General features: G+C 37.1%; 1 protein-coding gene across 3 annotated transcripts in view; it reads right to left on the minus strand.

The window, feature by feature from the left end:
• MALRD1 (MAM and LDL receptor class A domain containing 1) overlaps nucleotides 1-26487 on the minus strand; it is a 286556-nt gene that overhangs the window by 738 nt on the left and 259331 nt on the right. The window contains exons 37-40 of one of the 3 annotated variants that reach the window (XM_064505958.1): nucleotides 12082-12164; nucleotides 11902-11992; nucleotides 2135-2210; nucleotides 460-516 (exon numbers count right to left, since the gene is read on the minus strand). In XM_064505958.1, the coding sequence (XP_064362028.1) occupies nucleotides 460-516; nucleotides 2135-2210; nucleotides 11902-11992; nucleotides 12082-12164 (307 nt within the window). The remainder of the gene's footprint in view (nucleotides 1-459; nucleotides 517-2134; nucleotides 2211-11901; nucleotides 11993-12081; nucleotides 12165-26487) is intronic. The other 2 variants (XR_010387580.1, XM_064505959.1) reach the window with 2 other exon arrangements.

A 26487-nucleotide genomic window follows, 5' to 3' on the forward strand; every position in this document is an offset into this window, starting at 1 on the left:
TACTATTGCAGTGTGTCACTAATTTTGGTACATCATATTGCAATTTAAAGGAAAAATAATGCCAAACCAGTGACACATCTCCTGAAAGGTTCATAAGTCTGTGACTGACTCTAATTTTCTTGAATGAAGAATATTTGAGAAAAGATATATGAACTCTCCAAGTAAGGGCTTCTGTCATTCTAGACATTTTCTAGAGCAGCTGTCTTACTGGAAAAGTCTGAACTACTATATGATGTAACAAGTAGCTACACTAGGCAACATTAATGAACTTGTTATTATGAGGTCCTTGGCAGCCAGTCCAACCCTAGTTATGTTTCTCGGATTTACAGAGGTATTAATTTTAGGAATAGCAATATACCATTGACTTTAAGTGACTTCTCTCCCTAGCTTCTGCTACTACATTTTATTTAATAGCCCAAAACATATCCTACTTCAGAAGAGAAATGTATTACTACATACCTCGTGCCATGGAGAAACACTGATTTGAACAACAGGCGGAGCAGCATACCCGCGAGGCTATAAAAAGACACACAACTGCTTCAGTATATTTTTATTCAGCAGTGAATGACATTCAAAAAATATCCTCCCACATGGCTGTCACAGTAACACTCTATGGATCCAGAACTGTGAGACAATAGTAGAGGCAAGTGTGTGGCAATGCTAGGTCTGCTCAGAAAGGTCCAGTGAGAATTGTTTTTCTTTATGGAACTTAGATGCTTGCAAATGCCTAACTTCAGGGTATTCGACTGGAGATTAGAGATATTCCTCATGTTTTACTGTATCTTTTGATTGCTGATACACCATCCAGATGTAAGGCTCACCAAACTCAGGGAAAACTCATAACTGCTGTTCTCCCTTTTATAGGAAGAATCAGTGAAAACAACTATCTTCCCAATCTCAAAGAAAAGAGAAGAAAATCTGGTATAGCACTGGACTTCAGTCACAGTGCCTGGGGCTCTCTTCTATGAAGATATCTCCTCTGACACTATGCTTCTGTTTTTCCACTTGCTATTTAATGAAGCCTATCAGGAATCTATTTTAACTAAAATACAAATGTCCTGGTAAATTGGACTTGATTGTGATGGGAACATTTCCAACTTGGAGTTCGCTCTCAAACCCAAACCTGTAAGTGAATTAATTTGATCTAATTTTTCTAAAATCAAGTGTAAGGAACCTTTTATAGAAAGTAAATGGCATGCCATAGTTAATCCTGCTCAATACTGCAGTGGAATCTTATATTGCTTACTAGGGAAAAGATAAGGAAATTTTGTTTTCCATTTCAAACCTAGCCTAATTCTTTCAATACTAATAACAGTAGTATCAAAATGAGGGCAGGAAGGATTCTTTAAACTTCAGCTTTCTCTTTTTACCTCCAAGGTGCTTCATCTGTATTATTTTCAATGATAAATAAAATAGCAAATATACCTGCATTTTAAGTCAATCACATTTCTCTTCTTAAATGTAAAACACAAATTTTAGCTACCATTGTAGTTTGATAATTAAATCTTGCCTTGCATCTTTTACTGTAGTATGTTCACTTTTAGATATATACTTTATTCTCAAACTTCTTTATTATTCCAGCAGTCTCTTAATTACGGTCAACAAATGGTATTTGGGAAAAGCGTGACCATGGAGCAGCTACTCTGCAGACTTGTTTGTTTAGTGTCAACATGAATTTTATAGTGATGAAAACTGCAATGTATATTTAAGATATCAGGAAAATAACACAAACTATTTCATTAAAGAGTGCACACAGGCAACTTGGGTGCTGAATCATGCATTTTGTGGGACTTTTATTTTTTCAGAACCAAAATAAGTGCCAGTGGGCTTTTTCTTCTAAATGTCTGACTAAACACTTCGCCTAAGATTGTTTTTTCTCAGACTCGGCCCCCAGTCAGTATTAGCTATAGCCATCAGCATGCTCTTGAAAGTTCAAATTTACTTATCTATTGAGGAGACTCTGGAACTGATCTCTTACATGGAATGTTAGAGGAAATGCAATACTTTTTAAGCCTTATTTCCTTTATTAAATAACATTCACTGATGGATTACGCTATTCGTTTCAATGGAAAACCTATGTTAAGACTGCAGCCTCACATTTTTGGAATGCACAGAAGCAGCTATTGCTACTTACCTTTACATTCCCAGGTGGACTAAGGTTTTGATACAATGGGTTAGCAAATGAAGTATTAGGGTTTTCTTCCAGGTTCCTTAAAAAATCAGACAACAACAAAACCCCCACAGTATTACATACATTGTCAAAGAGCCAAATAGTTTAAGGTTAAGGAGATTGAGTCAAAAAAAAAAGTATGGCTAAATATATTCCTGATTTAGCTCTACTGAAATGACTGAAGTTCAACCATTGCTCTATGTATGTCATGTGATAAAAGAAAATAATCTTTTTTTATTTGTTTCTACTAAAAATACAATATACTTTTGGATATGCATAGAGCTATTCATTATTCATAAAGTGCAGGAGGTATACTATATGTTCAATAAAATGTTCATTATATAAGCTAAAAAGATATATTGTTGTATCATGCATGAATGTGATGAGATCACATTCTTCCTATGATTTGCTACTGTCACACTAGTGATTCAGTAATTAACATGGTCTTAGGTCTGAGTTCAAGAATATTTTAGTTATTTAATTGTTATAAGAATTCTTTTTGATGAATTTGGAAAGAACTTGTATTTTTAGGTCAAAATCATCAGAAATAGTTTTAAAGTTCCTTAGGAGTTTCCCATATTTTTTGTTATAACAGCAGGAATATTTTAAGAAGCACCGAAGTTACTGGAATGCAAAGGATTCATGAGTAGACACAATGCCTTAGTCCTAGTCATCTAAGTAGATAATTGTACTAATTGTGGTTCTCATGTCCATTACTAGAAAGTTAAAAATATGCTTTCCTGACAGAAACCTTCATGTATTTATTACTTCTTTGAAAGCACATATGACCTGTGAAATTAATCCGATTAATTCTGCAAAAGTGAAAGATATTTGGTGATGAAACTTACTAGCTAGATCTAAAGTTTTTCCATATAAATGACTGGTTGCTAATAGTCTACAGTGCTTGAAATTATCAAAAGTGTTCTCATCCCATACAAGTGGAAATTTGTCCCTAAGAAAGCAAAACCAAGTTCTTTTTTACCATTAAAGTACAGAACATCTAGAAGGAAAAGAGATGACAATGAGTTGGTGGAAAGGCCAGCTCACTTAGTATGTAACATGATCAGTTGAGTTACAAACTATGACTAATCTGAACCCCTGATTTCAGACAAGAAAGCAACAACTGCATTAGTTAAAATACTGAAGAATGAAGCAGAAACATACTTCCTTTTTTTATTCTTTGCTTTTAAAGAGATATGCTTGGTTATTTTTCACTCATGCTTTTATGAATAAGAATGCATACGCCTGTGTGCACACAGAATGCTGTGTTAGTACAGTACACTAAAAGAAAAAGTTCCCTAAAGCTAATACTCTGTGATTGAGAGACAGATTTTTTAATATTAAAAAGTGGTGCTATTCCAAAGCTACCCTTACAGCTGCTTTAACCAGGGTCTCCCTAGTAACTGCTAGACAGGCCCTGTTACTGGGAAAGGCAGTGCAGGTGGAAAAAGGGCAGCCATCGAGACGTGGCTGATGGAACTGCTAGGGTAGGAAGCTGTGCTTCATCAGCGAGGGCAAGTGAGGAGGCAGTACCCGATAACTTCCCTTGCAAAGATCTAAAACCAGAATGGATGCTTAGGAAGAAGGCACATGTAGGCCATGGCAATATACTCCCTTTTGAGTTAGATCAGTGCAAGAACCTAAGTTTGGGTCTTAAACCAAAAGGGACCAGTCTTCTTAGAATCTTTCACAAGAAGACTGACAAAAAGTAATTCCTTCTAATGCCTGTCTCGTAATTCAGTTTGATTACATGTCTCATCAGTGTCAACAGCTTAATTGTTACCTTAATTAATCATGGTATTCTGATGCTTTATTTAGTTTACTGAAATTATAATATATTAGTGTAGGTATATGCTGCCTGTATTGTGTATGTATTTGTATATTCATCACCCTGAATAAAATCCACAAAAAGGATACAGAATTGATTTCTACTCTAAAATTTCACCATAGATCACAAAACTTAAGGCCAGAAGCAAACTCAGATAAGAAGTTTGTAAGGAACTTGTCTCTGCTTGCAAGCTAGTGCCCAAAGGGACAGATTTGCATACCTTAATTTTGGTGTCTCGTTTAGACATTACAAACCAACTATGTGGCCTAAGAGCATGATCCAGAATTAAGTACGTAGGTTCTGCTTACAGTCAGTGGAGACACTTCCAAAAGGCAATGCAAGTCACACAATTCACAGTGGGAACCACCTTTAACGTGCCCATAGGAAATGCTAAGGAAAGGGATTGGTCTGATTCTCTTTCCTCCTCCACACCCCTACCGAACTTAGGCAATTTGTGCAAGGCTGCATATCTGGGCATCAGCATGCCAAGTACTTAGCTCTGTCCTGAGGCCAGGAATGACACTGAACACAGGTGTCCAACTTCTTGTGCAAGTCCACTCACAGTAGGATATTATGCAAAACTGTAGGCACGAAGTGCTAGCTGTATTCTTCAACAGTGTCTGTGGTTGCTGTATCTAGCGCTGAAATTGGTTCTGCCTATGCATGTGAGGTTTGTTTCAAGCCTGACAATTCACACTTGCTTGTCATCAAGCACATTTCAGATGTCCCTCCACTTTAGGTCTGAGTTATAGAAGAGCTTAAGAGGAAGCAGACACCCAGTTACTCAGATTAGGGCATTTTACAAGTAGCTGCGCACCTAATCTTAGAGAATTTGATGGTCCAAAATATGGGCACTGATTGAATTTATGTGCCCCAGACTTGGGTGAAATGGAGAAAAGGCTTTTTAATTGTTCTCCTCGTCTTAGGAACATTCCCACCAAGCAGTGCTTTGGATGTCACCTTGAGTGTATTACCTTGCATGTAATTCCTGTATATGTGTGTGTTAACATACACACACACACACACACACACACACACACACACTCTATATATATATACATACATACATGCACATGCATGCCTATATATCCTGTATATGTATGTACTTATACAAACATATGTATTGGTACACCCTGTGTGTGAATTTAACATATCTCTGAGGGAATACCAATCGTTATCCTTAAAAATTTCTGAAATATTTTTGGACTACCTAAAAGACTTCAAAAATATTCAAGTGAAAATTTAATCACACATTTACATAGGTGCTATTATCTGTCAATTGGATGGAAGAAGAGTGTGCTTGGGAACTGAGATGCCACGTCCTCATTACTTTACATGCTGGGCATACATCTCTGGAAGTGAACACAATACATTCCATCTTTAGTTAATTAAAAAGATGAAGGTTTTCTTATTAGAACAAAGTAGTGGCATATCCACTCCAGTACTCTGTCACCAATACGGATAGTGCTGAGGACAGCATAAAATGGTGCTATTACTCAGCAGGTTGTGTGTTGCCATATGGTCATCAGTTTACACCCCAATTTTAAACTGCTTGATTGGGCAGTTTAACTTGATATATGGCAGTGGCTTGAGTTAAGCTCATTCTTGCAGTGCTTGCTGTTACTTGACATAACTGAAACATTTCCCTCATTAGAAATGATAGCTCACTGCTACAGTAAAGAGCAATATGCCCGTCACAAGGCCTCATGATGGGAAGACAGTTATGCATGTGTTACCACTGTACAATATGGAAGTTAACACATCACTCACAAAAATTATGGTCCAAAATAATTAATCAATTGGACATGTTTATGAAGCTCATTTATGTAGAAAACCCCTAAATGCCAAGTTCAGAAAATTGTACCAGGCAGAGAATAATTAGGGTTAAAAATGCCAAGCATATGGTTATTTAGGGGGAAAAAAAAAAAAAAAACAAACATGTGGGTAAGGCAGTTCAGAGAGAACTGGGTTTTCTGACATAACCAGAAATACCACAACAGGAAAGGAGAGGATTAATCATGTTGGGATGTAGACCAGATCACGTGGTTGATAACTTTGCTAAGCTTATTTGCATTCTGCAGTAGCAAAAACTGCCGCGTTGTTGTAGGTTTCTTCACTACCACTTCTGAGAGATGCCTGCCAGTGGTTAAAGGGACTGTTGAGTAACATCATGCTTTTTAATAGAAAATGAATGTATCTGGATTTAATCAGTCTGGAAGAAATAGCTCAGAATTCTTTACTTCACCTTTCAATGAAAAATTAAATATATCTTTTAGACCATACACAATTTTGTAGGAAATACAATACTGGAAGAGCATTTGTCATCAGGTTTAGGTTCATTAAAAAAATGTTAGTGGGCCAAAGAGTCAATAAATAAGCTTTCCAAATAAGCTACTAATTAATATAATCTCTTAAAATAAATCTTTATAGATGTTTTAATGGTTCTGCTTCAAACAATAACTGTAACTTAAGATCTCCATCTCTAAACCATTTATAAAATCTCTCAAATCCAATTTAGGTTTGCAGAAGTATGCTCTCTTTTGTACATCCCACAGAAGAAATGGGGGCAATTCACTTGGTTGCTTGATTAGACTGTTAATATGCTGCCTGGGCATCCTATGTCTGTGCTTTGTACCTTCTGAGTCACTTTAGGAAACCTAATTGATTTTTTTTTTTTAATCAGTTCTTTGCATCTTTCATCTTGATGATCTTGAAGTCTATAGACCAAGCAATTTCCTCTATTCTTTCAGCATGTCACCTCCAGTTTCTTTGCTTCCTTTCCTATATATGATGGTGATGAGATACACATTTCAGAAAAACTGAATAATAGCAGAGATAACTAAAGACTTCTCACTATAGCACTGGGTTTCATCCAGTTAAAAAAGTATTCTACAGAAGAAGCAATGGATTTGGATAGCAGCATTAGCCTAAGAAAACAACTCACAAACAACACGTAAGCCTGCTGCTTCCTAGTTCTTTCCCCCCCCCCCCCCCATAAAACTGCACCTTTTTCTCTTTCTACAGTATCATCCGTCTTCTTTCCAATTCATAAGCGGAACAAGACTCCCTAAATGTCATTCTCTTGTCATTCTGTTTACTATTCTGGGATATAGAAACAGAGGTGTAGCCAACAACCACCTCTGGCAATCCTTCAGATCTACTTGGAAAGCCTCCCCTGGAACACTCCACCCACTCCTGAACACCACACTTCCAAAAGGATGTGGTCTAATTGGAGAGAGTCCTGGGGATAGCAGTGAGAATGATCTTAGTTTTAAGAAAACCTTAACTATGAAGATGGCTGAAGGCACTGTATTTGTTTAGCCTAAAGAAAGCAGACTGTAAGGAGGCATGACAACAGCTTTGAAGTATTTAAAAAGCTTTTTGCAAGGTGGAGGGGAATAATCTGTTCATGTCCATGCTGAACAGGCCAAGAAGTAATTGACTTAAATTGCAGAAAGACATACTAACTGTTTACTGTAACTAAAACTTTCTAACAGTAAATTTTCTAACTTTTTAACTGAAGCACCAAGACTGAGAAGGCCATCAAGTCCATGGCTAGAGGTCTTTAAGTGCAAACTCAGAAGTGACTTGAGTCTTTCCTGTGGCAGGGAAAAGGATGGACTCTGAAGGTCCTATTTTTCCATGATTTTCTATCATTTTAAACTATTTTCTCGGAGCTCCTCAGTTGTTCACTTTCTGTTGCCTATGTGCTAAGATACATTACCAATATATACCCCTTGGAAAATTTTGTGTTCTGTGCTCATTATGACTGACAGGACTGATAACTGCTGTCATACATTAGCATTGCAGCTGATGGCACAGATCAAGAATTGTAAAGAAGCAAGCTTAGAGGATCCAGGGACATTGGCAACGTTGGAGGCAATAGCGAAGAAACATAGCTTAGCTGGGCAAAAAATATCTGCTTCTCACTTTTTAAAATGTTATTCTTGAAAGTAAAATGAAGCATGAGGGCAGCTGTAATAAAATGGAAGCCAAAATGAATCCTGCTTCTGTTCGGTCAAAAAGGACAGATGCCACTGAAGGAGTGAGGTAGCTGGCAGTCTTCCCTTTGAAGAAGAACACGTCATCTCTGGAGCATGAACAGGAATGTGAGAAACTTATAAGTGTCCTCTGATTTGGGGTTTCTTTACAAAAGTTTCACATATCCCCAACGGGGAGCTGGGAAGTTGCTTGCATATCTGAATGCCATTGTGGTAATGAAATAAACTGTTGCCAACCCATGTGGCAGGCTGCTTTTGTCCATTAGTAAATAAACTTATGTGATGACTTCCAGTAACTCCCATTCAGCCAGAAGATTTTAAAGCTTGCAGTTGACAGATGAAATTCTTGCTAAAGAAGAAGGATAGAGTGAGGGAAAAGCAGAGCATTTTTTCTGAGTTGGAAGGAAGGGCTAAGGCACTATCAGTCTTTCCTGTGAAGAAAAAGAAGGATGAAACGCAACTCACTGGTTCTCATCACAGCTAGTCACAACTTCTAAGTCAGCAAGTATCTAGAGGGGGGTCACTAGCCTACACCCCTACTGCCTGCTACCTGGTTTTCTAATGAAGAAAATCAGTTATATTGAACTCTGAAACTTATCCTCTAGCTCCTGTGCACATTCTTACACTATTTCCATTGAGGTATGATAGACCAGGCCCTCCATTCTAAAATCTCCTGGGAGTTGGCACTCACAAGTGCTGGCGTGCCTGTGGAGGACCAGCTGCAAAAGTCTGCATGTGTCATTCTATAACAGCAAGAAAAAAAAACAAAATCCAGCAGAAATTATTAAAAAGTAGCTAGTAATAGCAATTATCAAAAGGCAGTGTGCAAAAGCCAGTGCGCAAAAGCATCTGTGTGAAAGAAGGCTAAGCAGACACTCAGAGGATGGAGTTCCTCTAGTGCCTAATGCCTTCAAGAAAACAACATGACTCAGGAAAGCTAAAAGGGAACACCAGCCTTTGAAGTGAAAATGAGTTGCAGGGAAGTATTATGTGCACAATTAAATGCCTTTAGTTCATCAAATCACCTTTAAAAAAAGCAAGAATAAAATCTCATGCCTCTGTGTGGTGCTGTCACATTGTACATTTTACAGACTTAGGCAAACACAAGTTATTTCTTATTCTAAAGCCTTATCTTAAAGATCTAAACTGCAGTATTATAACATTGACTGCATTTGGCTAGTCGCTTCTGATTAACTGATTAAGCAGTCAAGCAATAACTGGCATTAATTTGCTATCATGTTTCCAGTTACGATTTTTCTTTAGCAAGTCCTGCTAGGCACTGTATAGATGGAGAGGAAGAGACAAACTGCCTGGATGAGTTTATGTTCTCAAAATTAAAGTGTGAGATTTCATTAGAATCTGTGATTTAGTAGATAGACTCTTTCTTGATAAGATGCCTATAAAATATACTTGGACAAACATGTTAAGTTAACAGTGACTAAAAATAATGGAAATCTAAATTTTTTTCTGTACCACAGGTAGAATGACTTGATAATCTTTGTCCAGCTCCTAATAGGTAATACTTGGAACCACAAAAATCTCCATCATCATAACTTACATTTTTTGGCAGCTACATTGAAAAATCAAGACCAGAATGAGCTCTGCTGTGTAAGCTATATAACCCTTTTCTTCACAATTGAGTTTCTTTTTCATGTCAGGGCTGATGTATTTTCCTGGCTGATGTATTTTCCTAGTGCCATTACAGTAAGAAGATCCTCATTCATCCTTTTTTCCTCATATTGAACAGGACACACTTAATTGTTTGGCATATTGTAGAGTAGTACCTTTCCGATGTAGAAATAAAGACCACCCGATTTTTTTTTTAGCATGTATAATTACATGAAAGGAAAAAATATTGCTTGAATGCTGATATGAAGGTGAAAGAGAAGTAGATGTCAGTGCAGCAGTTAAGCAAACACTTAGGAAAAAAAAATGTAAAGGGAGGTGTTTGGGGCACAAGAGAAGTAGCATACGAAAAAATTATTTGTTGATTAAAACATGAATGAAATTGTTTTGAGAAAAAAATCAGCCTTTTTTGTAAAAATAGTAATTGAAATTACAAAAAATTTCAAGCAACTCTTACAATACAACTTATCTTGCACTTCTGAGGTGCCTTCCCATATGTCAACCTCAGAAAGTTCTATAAATGGGAATGAATTAAGTCTCAGAGTCCCTGTGAAGTACGACAAGGAAATGCCATTATTCCCACTTAACAGAAGGGGAAACAGACACAAAGAAAGTAGGTGAAGCTATGCACTCAATTAACAGTAGCACAACCACCAAGTGTTCCTGCTTCAACAGCTTGCTTCTGTGTCCACTAGGCAACTCTATCTGTCAAGGCTAGTGTGCTGTGTTAGGAGAGGTGTCAGCAGCAATAGCATTGGGCCAGGAGTTTGCACAGTTTAGTAGATAGATTGGGAGATAACAACATCCCTGAAGAGAGAAAGGTCTATAGCAATGCACAAGCTTAAAAGAAAAGAGACAGCTTTGAAGATGAATTCTGGAAAAAAAGAAAAGAAAAAAGAAAAGAAGGGTGAGGGAAATCTGATGACATGAAAATGGACAAGGCAATGCACAGCAGGAATTATTGAAGGAGAGGAAGAGACACACTGGTAGGTAGCTGCTGATGGAGAGGGAATTAGCAGAATAAGGTAAGAGACAGAGAAAGAAGTACAAGTATTAGAGGAAAATAAGAAACAGCATAATACAAAAATGCCAGAAAAATCTTCATGTTAGGGAGAAGAGAGAAAGCAGACATTACTTGAGGGAGGACAAGAAGGGCTAAGAAATATGAGATTTGTGAAACAATGAACTGTGAGTCTGAGGTATATCTTTAAAAAAAAACTGAATTCAAGTAATTAGAGAAAGAGATATCTCCACCACTACTAATAATATTATCCAAAGCACTTGAAATAAGTTTTGAAATAAAGCACCACTTATTTCTTGTTGTCAGATAACAGCATCAACTGTTATTTCCACAGTACTAATAGCAAGCATAGTACTGGGTTGAAAAAATATGGATTTTGAAAAAAAAGTCACCATCTCGAGTACTCATTCACCACCAGTCAGGCACTTCCTTGGACCACAAACCAAGAGGTCTGCACTGGAGTAATTCTACTGCAAGAAGTATTGGATAATGGGTGTGAGATGAGTCAGTAGGGGAAATAGGTGGAAGGAAGAAACAAGGTGACATCGGTGAGGCACATCTAAAGAACCACTGGTTAAGACGACTAATACAAAAATAAAACATAAAGACAGACTGTGAGTGTGTCTGTAGTGACTGAAGGAGAGGGGGCAAACACTGTGATTTGTGAAAAAAGGTCACATAACTTTGCAGTCTTGCAGTTTGTAGTTTTTCTTATTTACTGAAGCTTTCTATAAACAAACTAATCTTTTAAAGTAGAACACTTTTATTGCATACAATTATCACAGGGAAAGGGAAAGTTCTCAAATATGTGTATATTTATGGCAAAAATGTTCTCCCAGGTGCATGTGGTACTCAGTAGCTTCAGGAGGAGCTGTGAATGTGCATGTAAGAAACTAATGTGGCCTCAGAAGTTTCAAGAAACCACAAATACCTCCTATTTTTTTCACATTTAACCATCATGCTCAAAACTGAGGGCTACTGCTGTTAAGATGGATGAACTTTATAATTTAAGAATAAACACACCATGTTGCAATCAAAACATTCTAAGAAATCAAGACATAACTCATCATTTCCAGACTGGGGTCCACGAAGGTCAACTTTTGTTGCAAAACTAGGTTTCATGTTTAGTGCCGCACATGAAGGCAAACAGACTGTGGGGAGATTTAAAAGTTGAAACCAAAGAGACTGGGCAGTTAGCCACTGCTCTATGCCACATTTGCGTCTGTTTTTGCACACAGTTAAAAGTTTCACTCACGTTTCTGGCACTTTCTTCTTCGAAAGGAAACAGAAGGCAGCGACTGTAATGTTGATCAGCAAGAAACCAACACCCAACCCAATCCAAATATCTGAAAAATCAGACCAATCAGAAAAATAAGCAAAAGAAAACACTCAGAGAATGAATTGAATGCCATTTCTTCCTTTTTACCGGACCTACCATTTGAAAGGAGACTGGGAGCTGGCCGTTGAAGAGCTTCAGCACTTAGGTGGCAACGATTTCCTTCCCATTCTTTTCCACATCTGTGAGTAAAACATGTATTTATGAAAAAGGGAGAAGCAAGGTCCATAAATAGTGACAAGCACACAGGCAGTGCAAATTTTCTGAGCCCTTTATTGAAACCAGAAGTTCACTTAGGAGTCACAGAAAGAACAGGATAAAAATTTATAGAATGAAATGCAAATTAAAAATACACAAAACAAGCCTAAGCGCTAAAAATGAAACAAAATGAACTTTAATAACTAGAGCTGGCTGCCTTGTCCATCTTCCCATAATACTATAGGAAGCAAAAGAAATGTGACTCATTGCCTTGCTATCCCTTCTGTGAGAATAAAATGACTTTCTGAACTGACAATCTGGGACCCCAAACTCAGGAAATATATGATTAAGGAAGAGAAAGAAGTCATTCTCCCCCATCTCTCTCTCTTTAGTTTTTCTGTTTTCTTGTAAAAATTATACCCCTTTTTCTTGAAAAATTATGTTAAAAAATAAAGCACTACATTTGAATTACCAGCTGCAACCATGTCTAATTATTCTAATTTTCTGTTTGCTTCACCTCACGTGCTTAGTACTTTTATATTCGATAATGGAAACAATAGAGAATGCTCTCAGTTGCTCATCATAGACAAATACACATATAACAGAATAAAAAATACACACAGAATAGAGTATATCAGCATAGTATAGACACTTCATTGGCCTAGGAACACATATTTATGTACCAAAGTGCTGTGTAATCTAAGTTTTCAGGATCAGCTAGTATTCACATAAGTATGATGGTTGGTTTCTTTTACAAACTGTTGACTCTTTCCCTTTCCTACCATTTTCTCTTAATTTTTTATTTTAGTGCTAACAAAAGTATACAGCAAAATAAGTATTAACAGACTCTGGAGTTTTGTTTGGTATAACCAAACACCCTAAACCTGCAGGATTCTGTAGATATTCAAACTAATACCAGATGTTATGCCAATTATACTTGCTAGTGAGATAAATTATCCTCTAAGTCTACACAATTTAGTAGTCCATTACAGACCAGAACACGCTGCTTCTTCAATATTGCCAGCTCACAGTTTCATCACGTGTTTGTGGCCTCTACTGGACTCAATCTCAAGATAAGGGGCCAAGCACTAGCTGGAGGAAATACCCGTCTCTAATCAGCTACTCTCCCTTCTTGACTTATGGGACACAGCATCACCTGGAGCAGCACAAGAATATGTAGATGAAAATAGAATTAATCACCTAAAGGCTGGGGAAACACTGGAAGCACTATATTGTTAGGCACTATTTTACACAAATCCACTCTAACTGATTTAATTCTGACTGACCAGGATGCATACTTAGTCAGCAAAAGCTATTTTTTTTTCTCAGCACATTTGGAAGAGTTAACAGTACTGCAACACACATACAAAAAAATATTTAAATACTGCTCATTCATGGAGCACTGACTATTTGTGTACTAAATTTAGCAACAATCTCATGAAAAAGTAATAGATGAACATACATTTGTGAATTAGCATCATAAAACATATGAATAAGATGGATAAGTAAGTCTGAGAGATTTCTTTACTTGACAGAATGCTTGATTTTGGAAGTTTGACACTCTCTAACCTTACTTCTGGGGTAAAATAACTCTGTGTGTATCTGAGTTTTGTGCATGGGTGCATGTCTTTTGTGGAGGGAGAAGGAAGGACAGAATTATTATACTGAGAAATGTTAAAAGAACATTAGCATTACAAAGCCGCATTCTCAGTAATTAAAGGATTTCTCTTTTATAGAAAAGCACAGAGATTTTGTAGCTTTCAATGGGAAGCTCCAATCAATGACGCATTGATATACCTGTGTTATGGGAAACCACAGAAAATGTGTGGTACTTGTAACTATTTGGAAGCCAGACAGTCAATCCATCATCTACAGACAGCTACATGGAAGAGCCAAGCTGAATCTTATCTGAAATATTTAGCTAGCACACCCTCACCTTTTGCATATTGGTGTTGTAGCTAGAACATTTACCCAAGAAGTAGGATATCTAGATTTGTATGTCTCCCTCGGCTTCCAGCTTGAGACAGAAAGCTCTGGGGTGCTCTGTAAAGACTAGGCAAAGGTAGGGGAAAAAATGAGACATTTGCCTCTTTGACTAAACTGAGTCACTGGTTACACAGGACTAGAAGGGATATGGTGCTAGAAAAAGAAAAGGGGAGAAGGAGTGAAATGAACTAGGGTTCTTGGTCCTGAGCTGGGGAATGTACACACATTTTATAGCTGATGAGTAAAAATGAATAAATAGTCTGTGGACCAGAACCTTACCGCTCCCTACCACTAAGCATGCATCGTATCACATGACCAACTGAAGCTATATCTCCCAGAGACTGTACCAAATCCAGTCTTGATTTGAAGTAACTAAAATACAAACAATCTAACACAATCTTTGATATTTTGTTATAACAGTTAATCACAATCACCAATACAATGTGCACCATTTCTCATTTGCATTTGTCTGATTTTAACTTTCAGCTACTAGCTTTTATTGTGGCCTTCTCCACCAGAGTGCAGAGGCCTTGGAGACACAGGTCTCCAGCTGCATGAGAAGAAAGATCTCCTGAAGGCATGTGGTGATTCTAAGTGCCCCGTGCAGCTCTTCTGGTTACTCCAGAGAGTCTCAAATAGCAGTAGGCACTGACATTTAGGCATCCTAAATCACAAATAGTGTAAAGGGATCGTAGGGGTATAGCTACATATTGACACCTAAGTGCAGGCATCCTACTTGATAAGCTGAACCTCACTCTAAGTGCCTCGCTCGAACAACTTTATTAACTTTTTAATTATTTGTGTGGGGGTGGTTTATGAGGGCCACAACTCTTCAACTTTCTTTTAAAAAGAAGCTTCGGAATGAAGTGAAGGTAATAATCGACTTTCAGTCCTACTAATGTTGTATGAATAGGTAATTGATATCACTTTAATTTCTTTCTTTACACATTCACAAACTGTGTTAACTTTGGAGGATCTTATGTTGAGTTGCTTTCTCACCATAACACCAAGATTTTTTTCAATAGTCACCAATTTTTTAATTGTAATTTCTATTCGGTCACTATGGTTTGCTATTCTGCCATTAAATGTAAAATATGCAATCTCACATATATGCAATTTAATTGTTATGTGAAGGTTTTTTCTAATCTGAACATGTGAGAGAAAGCAGAACTGAGTTGCTTGTCATGGCTTATCATGCGGTATTGCATATTTGACTCTTCCCCACAGCTTCATGCTGAGGCACTCTCGAGGGAGAGGAAGGGATGAATGACAGGAGCAGCAAATATCTGTCTGCATCCTCAGTGAAATTTGGAAGAATCCTGAAAAGAGTGGGGTATGCCAGAAAACAGATCTTTATTTTAGTCTCAGAAATGATAGAAGGAAGAAAACTTCACTTAAGACAAAAAGAGGCTGGTGTGGGGTTTGCTGCAACTCAGGGGACCACTGAAAATTGCTGGACATCAGAACAGGCATGGAGGAAAGTAGTAGCCCTACCAGGACACAGCGGGCAAATGGAAGATTTATTTAATCTATTTTACCCAACAGATCTGAGTTTTCTTTGATTAAGGAGTAATCCTGCTCAAGTTTAGTAATTTCTAGACCACTGAACCCTAGCTTTAGCGAATGGAGCCAGCAGTATCTTCTGACATGCTCACTTTAAAGAAAAAGCAGCACAATTTCAGCTGATAGCTCTGGCTGGGCTGAAGACCCATTGCATTCAGCAACTGAGAATATCTGTTCCCTTTATCCCTCCTTCTTCTTCAGCATACTACAAAAAATTGTCATTTGTAAGCAGTTCTTTTTTTTTTTTTTTTTTGAGTGATGATATTTTTACAAATATCAAATTGCAGTTGGGCTCATACCAAGCCCTGTGGATCCATGTAGGAACATTGCAATCTGATGGTAATCACCCGTCAAAATCTTTTTTGATTCCTCTCAATTGTGTAATTTCCTTTTTCTGCATTTGCCATATTTTCTGTTGAGCTAGATATGCTTTTAACAAAAATTGCCCTCTTTCTTGTTACTACAGAACTTACTTGGCTGAAAAGAAAGAAAGAGAAAACAGTTTTGCATCCGTGCACAAGCACTACTCAGATGTGGCAAGAGAAACACCACTGGCTGCTCTGGAACCATTTGGTCCTGGCTCACCTCAGACCTGCAAAGAAGTAGTTCTTATAAGGCAAACACATATATTGGGAACAGGATGGGAAAATCCTACTACCCAGTTGTATCTTCATATGTTGTTATGTTTCTGTTTACTAAAGAAGTATTTCTGCATATTTGTGTTAGCTATGTTTGAATTCTGGACAAGTAAGTTAAGCTCCTTTTAGTCTTACAGATAACTAGTTCATCTTAAGAAAAATAATATGCACTCTTACAGTTTTTATAATCAACTGCTTAATAACTTAGGATAGCCATTTATTCTCCTCCAAATCATGGAATGCTAATAGTATTTTTTTATGTTTCATGATACAAATCAATTAGGAAACTTATGTCAGACTGTCAACATGTGTAATTCAGCCCAGTGAAATGATTTTCCCCTGTGTCCATCGAGGCTGTCACCAGAAAAGTGTCACCTACTAATACGTCCATTACTTAGAAAATAAACAATAATATCAGAATATTCAAAAATAAATAATAATAAAGTAGAACAAAAATATTATCTTCAAAACTTTGTAAATGATTAGGCTAACTACAAAAACAAATAGGTGGGAAAAATATTGTAAGGTATCAAATATAGAGAATATTTACAGGGAGAGGGAGGAGGCAAGGAGAAAAAGATGAAGATAACAGAGACAACATACCTACTCCTCAAAGACAAGGATGGAAAGACCAGCGCTAAACAACAACAAAAAGAGACAAGTGAGTACACCAATTAGTCAATATTTCTCACTTACAGCTTCACACCTTAATTTATTTGCTCATTTTTATCTTTGGCAGCAAAGCTTAGCAGTAGTCCCTGCCACTAAGGTAAAATATAAAATTATCAGAAAAAAAAAAACAAAACCCTGATTATAATTTGGTGATTCGTTTAACTCTTTCTGAGGTTTGGTCCTTCATTACTTACAAAATGCCCTCTCTTCAAGTAAGAAACAACAGAATAGAAAAGTTGCAGCTTGCCTAGATGCCTGCAACTTTCACTAACACTGCAAGAAAAAATGGGAAAGTTGTTCATTAACAACTTTGGCTCTCAGCTCCTATAAGCACTGCCCATTGCTTTTACTGAAGTCAAGTGTTTCTGGTCACACAATAAAGGGGGCACTGTGTTAGAGATACAAAGAAAGATTGCTTTATAGATGTTTTACAAGATTTTGATCCCTTTATGGTATCCTATTCTTCAGATAATCTAAATGCCTACAGAAAGAGCCCTTGTGGAAAAATCACTAACTTGAGAGAAGAGAGTAGAATGAGATTTTTAATAGTTAGTACCAGAATCTGCCAGTAACTCAGATTAGAGAATATAACACTTGTAGACCATTAAGTTAAAATAAAATATAAATAACTCTAAACAAGCTACTCCAGTTATTTCACTGCAGTATCATACATTAAGAACATCTGGAAAGCTGAGGGATATTTTTAAAATTAATAAATATTATAGGCATGGCCTTGTATAGGATAGTTGGAGATTCTGATATGAAATCCAGAAGCATGAGACTATTTTACAGGTCTGCAGATGATATACTGCTATATATTATTTTATATTAAACAGTCTCCTCTCTGCTACACAATAGTTGGATAACATTAGCAGCTGCTAGATGAACATCTGGCTGAGGTGAACCTGGGAGAGGGAGATGAGGGACAGCGAGACAGAAGAAAACTTCTTGATGAGCCTGTCCTATCTACGATGTTGCCCTCTGACTGTTAAAAGATAGTGCAGTGCTCATGTTCAAATGATTTTCACACTGCTTCTGAATTCTCAAACAGCTACAGCCACATGAAAAATAATAGTAATAACATTCTTTCTAATAACAGCTGAAGAATGAGGCTTTTCCTGTCAAGTCAACCGTCGGGACAGTGATCTGGACATACACATGCCCCACACTTGGTTACTAAGTCTACAGCCTTAGTTAAGAAACTAAGAATGCAAGGGCTTAACTTAGTAACACAGACTGGGAAAACATCATCCCAAAGCTCTTCATGTTTCTCTGCTGAATTTCAGTTAAAAATATTGATGCTGTTTTTCCAAGTCCTCCACAGACTAAGCTATTTTGCTGTAGCAATGACAGTGAAGCCTCTGTGATTCATCAAAATTGTACATAAAGACGAAAGAATTTCTTAGCAGATTAGCCCTCATACTCTGAGGCCTCAGAAGAGTCCACACGGATGATACAAATTTGTATATTCTTAAAGCAAAATCCAGAAACCATTATAGGCAACAACCAACAAACCATCAATTTTGGACACTAAACAAAACCTATAATACAAAACATAGAACCTACTGTCCTGAAGAAATGAGATACATGTACCCACTTTTCAGAGTCTGATTCTTTGTTGAGTGGGCACTCCTTTGCAGCTGTGTGAGGTTGGTGTTGAAATGATATTATTCTCATCCCATGACATTTTCCATAGACTTTATACTCTGACCAGTGTATGTAAGACTAGCCAAGGTGGCTGACACGTTAACAGAAGTCCTCCTTTTCTCATCAAAGAATCAAATAAAAATTACCACGAAAAAAAGATGAAAAGGTAAGTTTCAAATCAAACACTGTATAAATTCATAGTGTCTTTGAGGACTTGGAAGAGGTTTCCCTAGCTGTTTGCAATGAGGGCAAAGAATACATTTTACTATGCTTTTGCAGCCACAGTAACACAGTCTCAACACCCAGACTTGGGTCTGTGGATGCTACTGCAAAACTGTATTAATGATAAGCAGTAATAATATCAGGCAGTAATATAGGAAATGAAGTCAGACCTCAACTTTCTATGTGCAGTCCTTGACGTATGCAATCCTGAAATGAACTTTAATTACTTAAACAGCTCCAGGTAGGTCAGAGCAGCTTGTGGTACCCACCCAAGAGATGGCTCAGTTGAAGTCTAATTAATGAAGGAGAACTCTTAATCAACCACCTACTGCTGTGCATGGACTGTACTTAGAGTGCTTTATTTTCAGTGGGGAGACAGATAAGTTGCATCTTCAAAGTCACTATTAGCGTCATCTCTGATGTGAGCAACTGGGGATACACAAATGCTGATGTGATGAAACGACCTTTTGCAGCAGAGATCAGCCATGTCTCCTGGGCAATGTGTTGAATCTCCATTAGAAGGGTAATGAGAATTTGAAGAGATCCCTTAATAATCCTTTTCTGCCATTTTATTTTTAAGACAGACAATGCTGAAAAGGCTCTGAATTTGTCTCTTGAGCCATGAAGCTGAAATTCCGTATTATTTATGTACAATTAATTTCTTTGGACTAATTATATCTTGACTAATTAGTAACAGCACATTTTACATGAGTCTTAAGCTTATCTGAAATACAGAGATAGCCATTCCAAACCATTCAGACAAGAAGCTCCTCGTGGTTGAAACAGGAGGAGCAAGAGAGAAGGATAGATGAAATAGCACTTGAATCCTTCCATCCCAGTGCACATCCTAATCTATCCTGCCTGACAAAATGTCTTTTGCTATTAGCAAGTTCTTATGGGAAAGTCACCCTGGAGGGGAGAAAGTTAACCCCTCCAATTTTGCTTCTAGGATTTCCGGCTCATTATTTCCTAATATCTATATTGGTAATACAGGGAACGAATTTTAGCACTGCCTATGTTGCTGCTGCCTGGGCCTGGCGTAATGGCTCATTTCACTCAGAGTGAGAAATAAAAAACAGACAAGATTTTTGCTGTTTTTGATGGTCATTCTGGGAAGGTCTAATTTATAAGGAACAAGACTGGTTGATACACTGCTGCATTTCAGACTATCAAAATTTATGTTATATTAAACATAGCATACACAAAACTCAGAATAAATACAGATGTGTAGTTGATTGATCATTTTCCTCCTGGCATTTGATTCTTTACTTGTGTAATTATTTCCTTCAGTTTGAGATAGATACAAGATGCTGTCACTTCAGTGCATTATGTACAGTGCATTTAGTACATATGGCTGTTGGATAGTGGTAAATGACAAGCAACAGCCTGGCAGTGGAGAATCAAGTCCACGACCTCCAAGGACAAGCATGAACAGAGCTCATTAATTAGGAAAGAAAAAGTTCCAACAAGCTGTATTTTCAAAGAAGGCAACAGCAGTACTTATTAAGGTTACATAATGACTAAGGTATCTCAGTATAAAGCTGTGATCTGCAGTTTCATTTTTTAAAGATGTTAACTTCTGTCAATATACTGCATTGGTTTCACTTTATCCAAGAGCCCTCATGTTTTATGTTTAACCTGATAAAAGGAAAAATTATTTTAAATCACGTATGTCATTAAGCCAGTAGCATTTAAAGCATTAAGTACTAAATATCTATGCAGCATCTCTTCTACACTTTCTCAAATTTAATAATTTAAGTGCCAGTCTTGTTTATATTAAAAAGATTTGTATTAAAAGGCAAACTGAAGATTAAGAAAATGTCCTGAAATCTCATCAACTTTTGTGATCATGTAAATGCATACAGCAATTTTATTATGACATTTTATTTAAATCTGGACAAACGTATGAAAGGAATTGCTTAACAAGTAATGGAGGCAAAACAGAAAAATTACCAGCTAGCCAAACAACAGTGATGAATACTGCTTCCGCCCACAGTAATTTCAAAAGTAGATGGGAGTGAGGTACACCCAATATGTGATGAATGTAAAAACAGCACTACCATCTATTTCTGTCTGCAAGTGTCCATAAAATAGCTCATTCATTTACTGACAGAGAACAAATGGAAAGTACAGAATTAACCATCTCTACTTGTAAGCACCCTCTCTTTTACTTTCACCCACAACTCTTGGTCAAACTATACTTTTTTTCTATTGCAAGACATCTGCTTTCCTTATTTTTATCTGAAACATTTGTCATACAGAAAATCTAATCTACTATGTCATATACACATTCAGAATGACCATGAGGCAATCAGCTTTAGTGAAGTATCAACCTAGTGTGCATCATATTAGCAATATTTAAATTAAAAGAAAGACAATAATATGTGAATGAATACAGTTATAGTTTTCTCTGTATTAAAATACGGAATACGACTGCATTCTTTGTAGTATTCTCCAGGGGTTGCACCTACGTACAAGTCTGCCACAATGTAGTGTCTTCTGCGTGAACCCAGCTTTGCTATGGGTATGTTTATAATACGTTACATGAGGATCATTACACACGAGTGCTGACATTATTGAGGAGCCGTGCCATGCCTATTGGAGTGCAGCCTGCCCCAGGAGTGGTGACAGAGGACACAGGAAGAAAAAGCAATCTGAGTTCTTTGCACAAAACAGAGACTTTACATACCTCTGCTATACCAGTGTAGAAAAGGTTTCTCTGCTCACTAACCCCTCTTGAGCCTGTGAACATGCACTCGTTGCAGATGCATGCTTTCCCTCAGAAGAGTTACAGTGGCTGGCATTTAAACTGTCTTTGCAGTCAATATTATGCAAAATAAGCTTCACTAGAAGCTTACGAGTATGATAAAAACAGCAACCCTTCATTTCACTGCAGGACAAAAGCAACATCTACCACAACAGTGCAGTGATCCATTCACACCCTGGCTGTTGCTAGCAATGTACTAAAGGAAAAAAAAAATCATGTTCTCTTATTTGTCCTTACTGTTAAACCAAAATATAAAATATTCCATAAATGAACATTACATGAGTGGTGTCAGAAAATATCCTACCTACCATGAACGTAACCTTTTTGTCTGCTGACTGTAGCTGGAACTAGTACCCACATTATTCCCTCCATGGTTATACTCTCAGGACGTATGGGACAAGGAGAAACCTCTTTTGGAAAAGGCAGGTGAAGAGGATGGTAACCTCGAATGGTTAAGAGCTTCAGATCAAGCATTCAAATATCACTGCTAGCAAGGGATCCACAGAGTAACATACTCAGGAATGAAAAGACACTATGCTTCTGTACAAACTTTTGGTATACTGCTGCTTAAAATCATGGACTTCAGCTCTGGTGAAGCTAAAATTACTGATTTCATTGCATGTGCTTCAAAAATCATATCACAAGGGGGATTTTCTTCTATGGCTTTAGCAGCTATTGACGTGATGTCATGTAGTAGTAAAACGTCACATACTCAAGAATTAGTAATGTGAATGTCTAGTAAGGGTTCTTAGTACTTAAAATACTTCATGCAATACTTTCAATGGAGATGGCAGAGAAAGTAAAATATCTGTGTATATTAGCCTATTACAAGATGACTATTACAAATATTATGCAATGTTAGGGAAAAAAAAGAAACCTGAGACATATGAGGAGCTGTAGCTCCTGTAGCAGATAAAGGCACATTAATCTGCTGTAAGAAAATCAGACATCCACTGGAACAATGTGCACAGTTCTGGTCACTCTTGTTCCAAAAAGCGGAATTCAGAGCACAAAAGGGCAGAGGAGGACTAAAACGAGCAGAAAAATAGAAAGCTGTCTTATAAGAGGATTTCAGATGAGCTCAACTTGTTTAGTCTGCTGAAAGCAGAGCTGAAAGGCATATGGCTCTTCTCTATAAACACTTTGGAGGATAAACAACCGAGGTATTGAGGGCCTGCTTAGGTTAATGGAGAATATTGGCACAAGAACAAATGGGTATAAACTGGCTATGAATAAATTTATGAGGAAGTTATTAGAAAGACCATTAGAAAGATCAACCAGAAGAGCAAGGCTCTTGTCCTTGCTGCATTTCCTATAGCATATTGCTTCAGAAGAGTCACCCACTTAGCTGGTATCCTCCGTATCTGATACTATGTACTTCAAAGCACTCCAGGTGCTGGAAACTCACAATAACAGAGACAGGCAGAGAGGAATATGCAAGCCAAAAATTCTCCATAGTTGGTCATAAAATGAAGCTTACTAAATTTATGAATGGAATTAATGATGAACAGTAAATAGACGAGAAATTATGTGTTCCTGTCTATATCTAGAACATTGAATCAAACTTGAAGTAAATACATCTTAGACAAATAAAAAGGAATCTGTTGTACAGTGCTTAACTGACCTGGGAGATTCCCTACCACAGTACATCTTACATCTTTAAAAAAGATGTGCTATGCAAACTCTTTAGAGATTGCAGAGATCAAGCAAACTGCAAACTAATGTCAATTTAGAAGAAACTACTTACGTTGTCATCATCGTCTACTTCTACCTTCTCATTTCTTCCCTGCTAGGATATGCTACCAGCTGCTTCTAGGACTCTGAGCAGCTGGAGTCCCCAGCTCAAGACGATGTAATTATTCATTATTGTTACAATCACAATGAGAGATTCTAATAATAACCAGTGCTGAATAGGAACAGTGTTAGAAGGAAGGACCCCAGTCAGTTTATCTAATTGGTTTTTATACAGATAGATAATGAAATTGTGTTGGCCACATATAAAGACTTAGAATGGGACTTAAGTCTTCTAAGATTAATCACCCCAAAAGGGAGGTATCTAGAGACAGTTTAGACAAGAAGCTTAGAGTATATGAAGCAGAAAGAGGACTCTAGAATCTAGACATCTAAATTCATTACCCTTCTTTATAACAGAATCTAGATGACAAGCAGATTACATAGCTGTTACATGGCTGCATTTAGCTTTTATATAGCTAGGCAAGAAAAAATACACCTTAAAACTAGCTGTTAAATATTTAAACAAAAAGCAAGCAAGCTCTGATATCAGAGTAGGAGCATGAGGGTAAGGTTTGTAATGCAGAGAGATTGTGGGTGACCACCTGTTACATCTAGGTAAACTGCTTATCACAGAGGAAAAGGTAAATAATACCTTTAGCTTCAGTCATTTTAAATAGAGATGTCTGAAAACATTCAGAGCAAATATTTCTGCACTGAAGTTAGGTGACACATGAAAAATCTCATATTTCACAGAGACTTTGAATTTAAATTTTAAAGGAATTCAGTTAGTGCTTGAAACCTGCCTGATTTCCTATTCGCTTTCTTGTCTGGCTCCTCCACTAAAAACCTCAGAACAAACCTGGAGTTTGAAATAATTCTTCTGACAATTGCATTGATTTGAAACACAAATAACCCTATGGCTTCACTTCGTCCTGATTCAAACCAGCGTGATAGTCTAGTACATGCCAATTTTTTTTCCAGTGTATTTCATCCTATCCTAAGGAAATGCATATGCAAATTATTTGCTGTGTCATTTGCTTTGGTGGCTTAACTCTTCAGTGAAATAATCAGCAGCAGAATTCATTGAGCATGCACTCTATTTTATGGCATAATTTCATTCAGTCACAGCAATGAAACAGAAGCAGGTGCCCATGGCAGGCAGGCAGAGCAGAAATTCACCATCTCAAACAATTACACTCCTTTCAATACTACCTCTTCTCACCTTCTTCAATAGGAGTTCTCTAGTTAGAGATTTTCCAGTACCATAAAATAACACTGATAGTTTAAAGCTCCAATGAGACAAATGATGAAGCTGCTGGCACTGAAGAAAAGAAAGGAATTGGTGCAAGATTCAACAGAGAAATGACTATCCACTTAGCTAAATCATTAAACAAAATAAAACTCATGAAGTTTCTTCCAGAAGAAACATTTGTTTTATTTTTATATGATATTTTTTCAATGGAATTTTTTCAAAGGCAAAAACAGTATTTCAACCCAACTTTATTTGAAGGTCAAACCACCAGAAAGCATATTGTTTAATTCTAGCTGATGCTGACATGAGATATCCACACAACAGAAAAGAAACAGCTTGGAACAACATAATACATACATAGACCACCAACCACTAGAGATCAGAGTTCAAATGATGACTAAGATCTAAGTGAAGATCAGCCTAATGCTTTTATCCGAGTCTGGATTTGTGTTTTTTACGAAGTGACCATCACAATAAATAACCCTGCCTATAAAAGCCTCTTGCAATTTTTGATAGGCATAATGCAGTGAAAAATGTAGTCATTCCATGAACTAGATTTAAATGACAAGGTACTGGGAGCACAGGGCCAGCACCTTGTCGACTGAGGAAATGTTGGTGTAGCTACTCTAAGTGATATGCCTAGTACAGAGACATTTCACTAGTGAGAAAAGGGGCTTATCTCCATTTCTCTTACTCTGATCTGAAACCTAGGAGACTAAACTAATATAAATTACCATTTACAATAGGAAGTGAATCTATTCACAAAGTCTATGTCAGTACGGCTGTAGCCGAGCTGCTGTAGCAAAGCAAAAAACTTTACTGAATAGATATACCTTCGCTTAAATCAGCTTACAGTAAAGAACTAAGCTGTGTTGCTTTTTATCACCAGCCCCTTAGCCCAGTCTGACTGCCCCGATTTTCAACTCCTGTTTCCCATTTCTTTTTTTCTTGGTCCAATTTTACACACCTGCCTTTCTCTGCACCTCTGGTGTTTTTTTTTTATTCTTTCCCTCCCTCCTTTTTGCTACTTGTGGAACATAGAATTAAAGCAGATACTTGATTTGCTTTTGAAGCATATGTCAGTTGGGGAGGAGGAGGAGAGAGACTGACAGACAGACAGAGACAGTGAGACTGAGAGAGAGAGAGAGAGAGAAATATCTAAAAACTTTCTTTATATATTTGTGTCTCAGATATAGGCCCTAGCTGCAGTTTCTATAGGACTGAAGATTAGGGAACGACCTAGTGGAAAGCCTGACCATGCAGCTGTACTGACAGCTGGTGGCAAAATTCCTTTGCTTTCAGAAATGGCACCAATTTCATATTTAGCTAAAATTAGAAAAAAATTAACAGAAATAATGCAATAAAGTATAGAAAATACATCTAGTTTTAAGACAGACCTGTTAATTTCACAGAGAAAAGCTTTTTACTTAAATGACAGCTCTGTTGATAGAACAGATGGGATTACATATCAGTATAAAACCTAATAAAAGATATGAATATATTTACAGTGGCTGGACTTTTCCACAGAGATTTTTCTTTTTCCTTTTCTTTCGGGGCGGGGGGGGGAGGGAATGTTTGTTCCTTTTGCCTTTTATGAACCCCTAATGTTTCATAAACATACTTTCAGAATTAATACGCAAGAAATCTTATTATCTTCTTTTTTCTAGTCTGTAATTTGACTCTATTTGTTTTTTCATTTCTAGTTCACCATTTCCACTTTTGGTCTGCTGTTATTTTTTTGGTGCTTTGTCTTTCACGTTCTCTCTCCTATTTTAATATATTATATAGAGTAAATATAAGCTTCTCTTTTATGACCTTTTTTTAGT

Source organism: Dromaius novaehollandiae, chromosome 2 (genome assembly GCF_036370855.1).
Source record: "Dromaius novaehollandiae isolate bDroNov1 chromosome 2, bDroNov1.hap1, whole genome shotgun sequence".
NCBI classification, from domain to species: Eukaryota; Metazoa; Chordata; class Aves; order Casuariiformes; family Dromaiidae; genus Dromaius; species Dromaius novaehollandiae.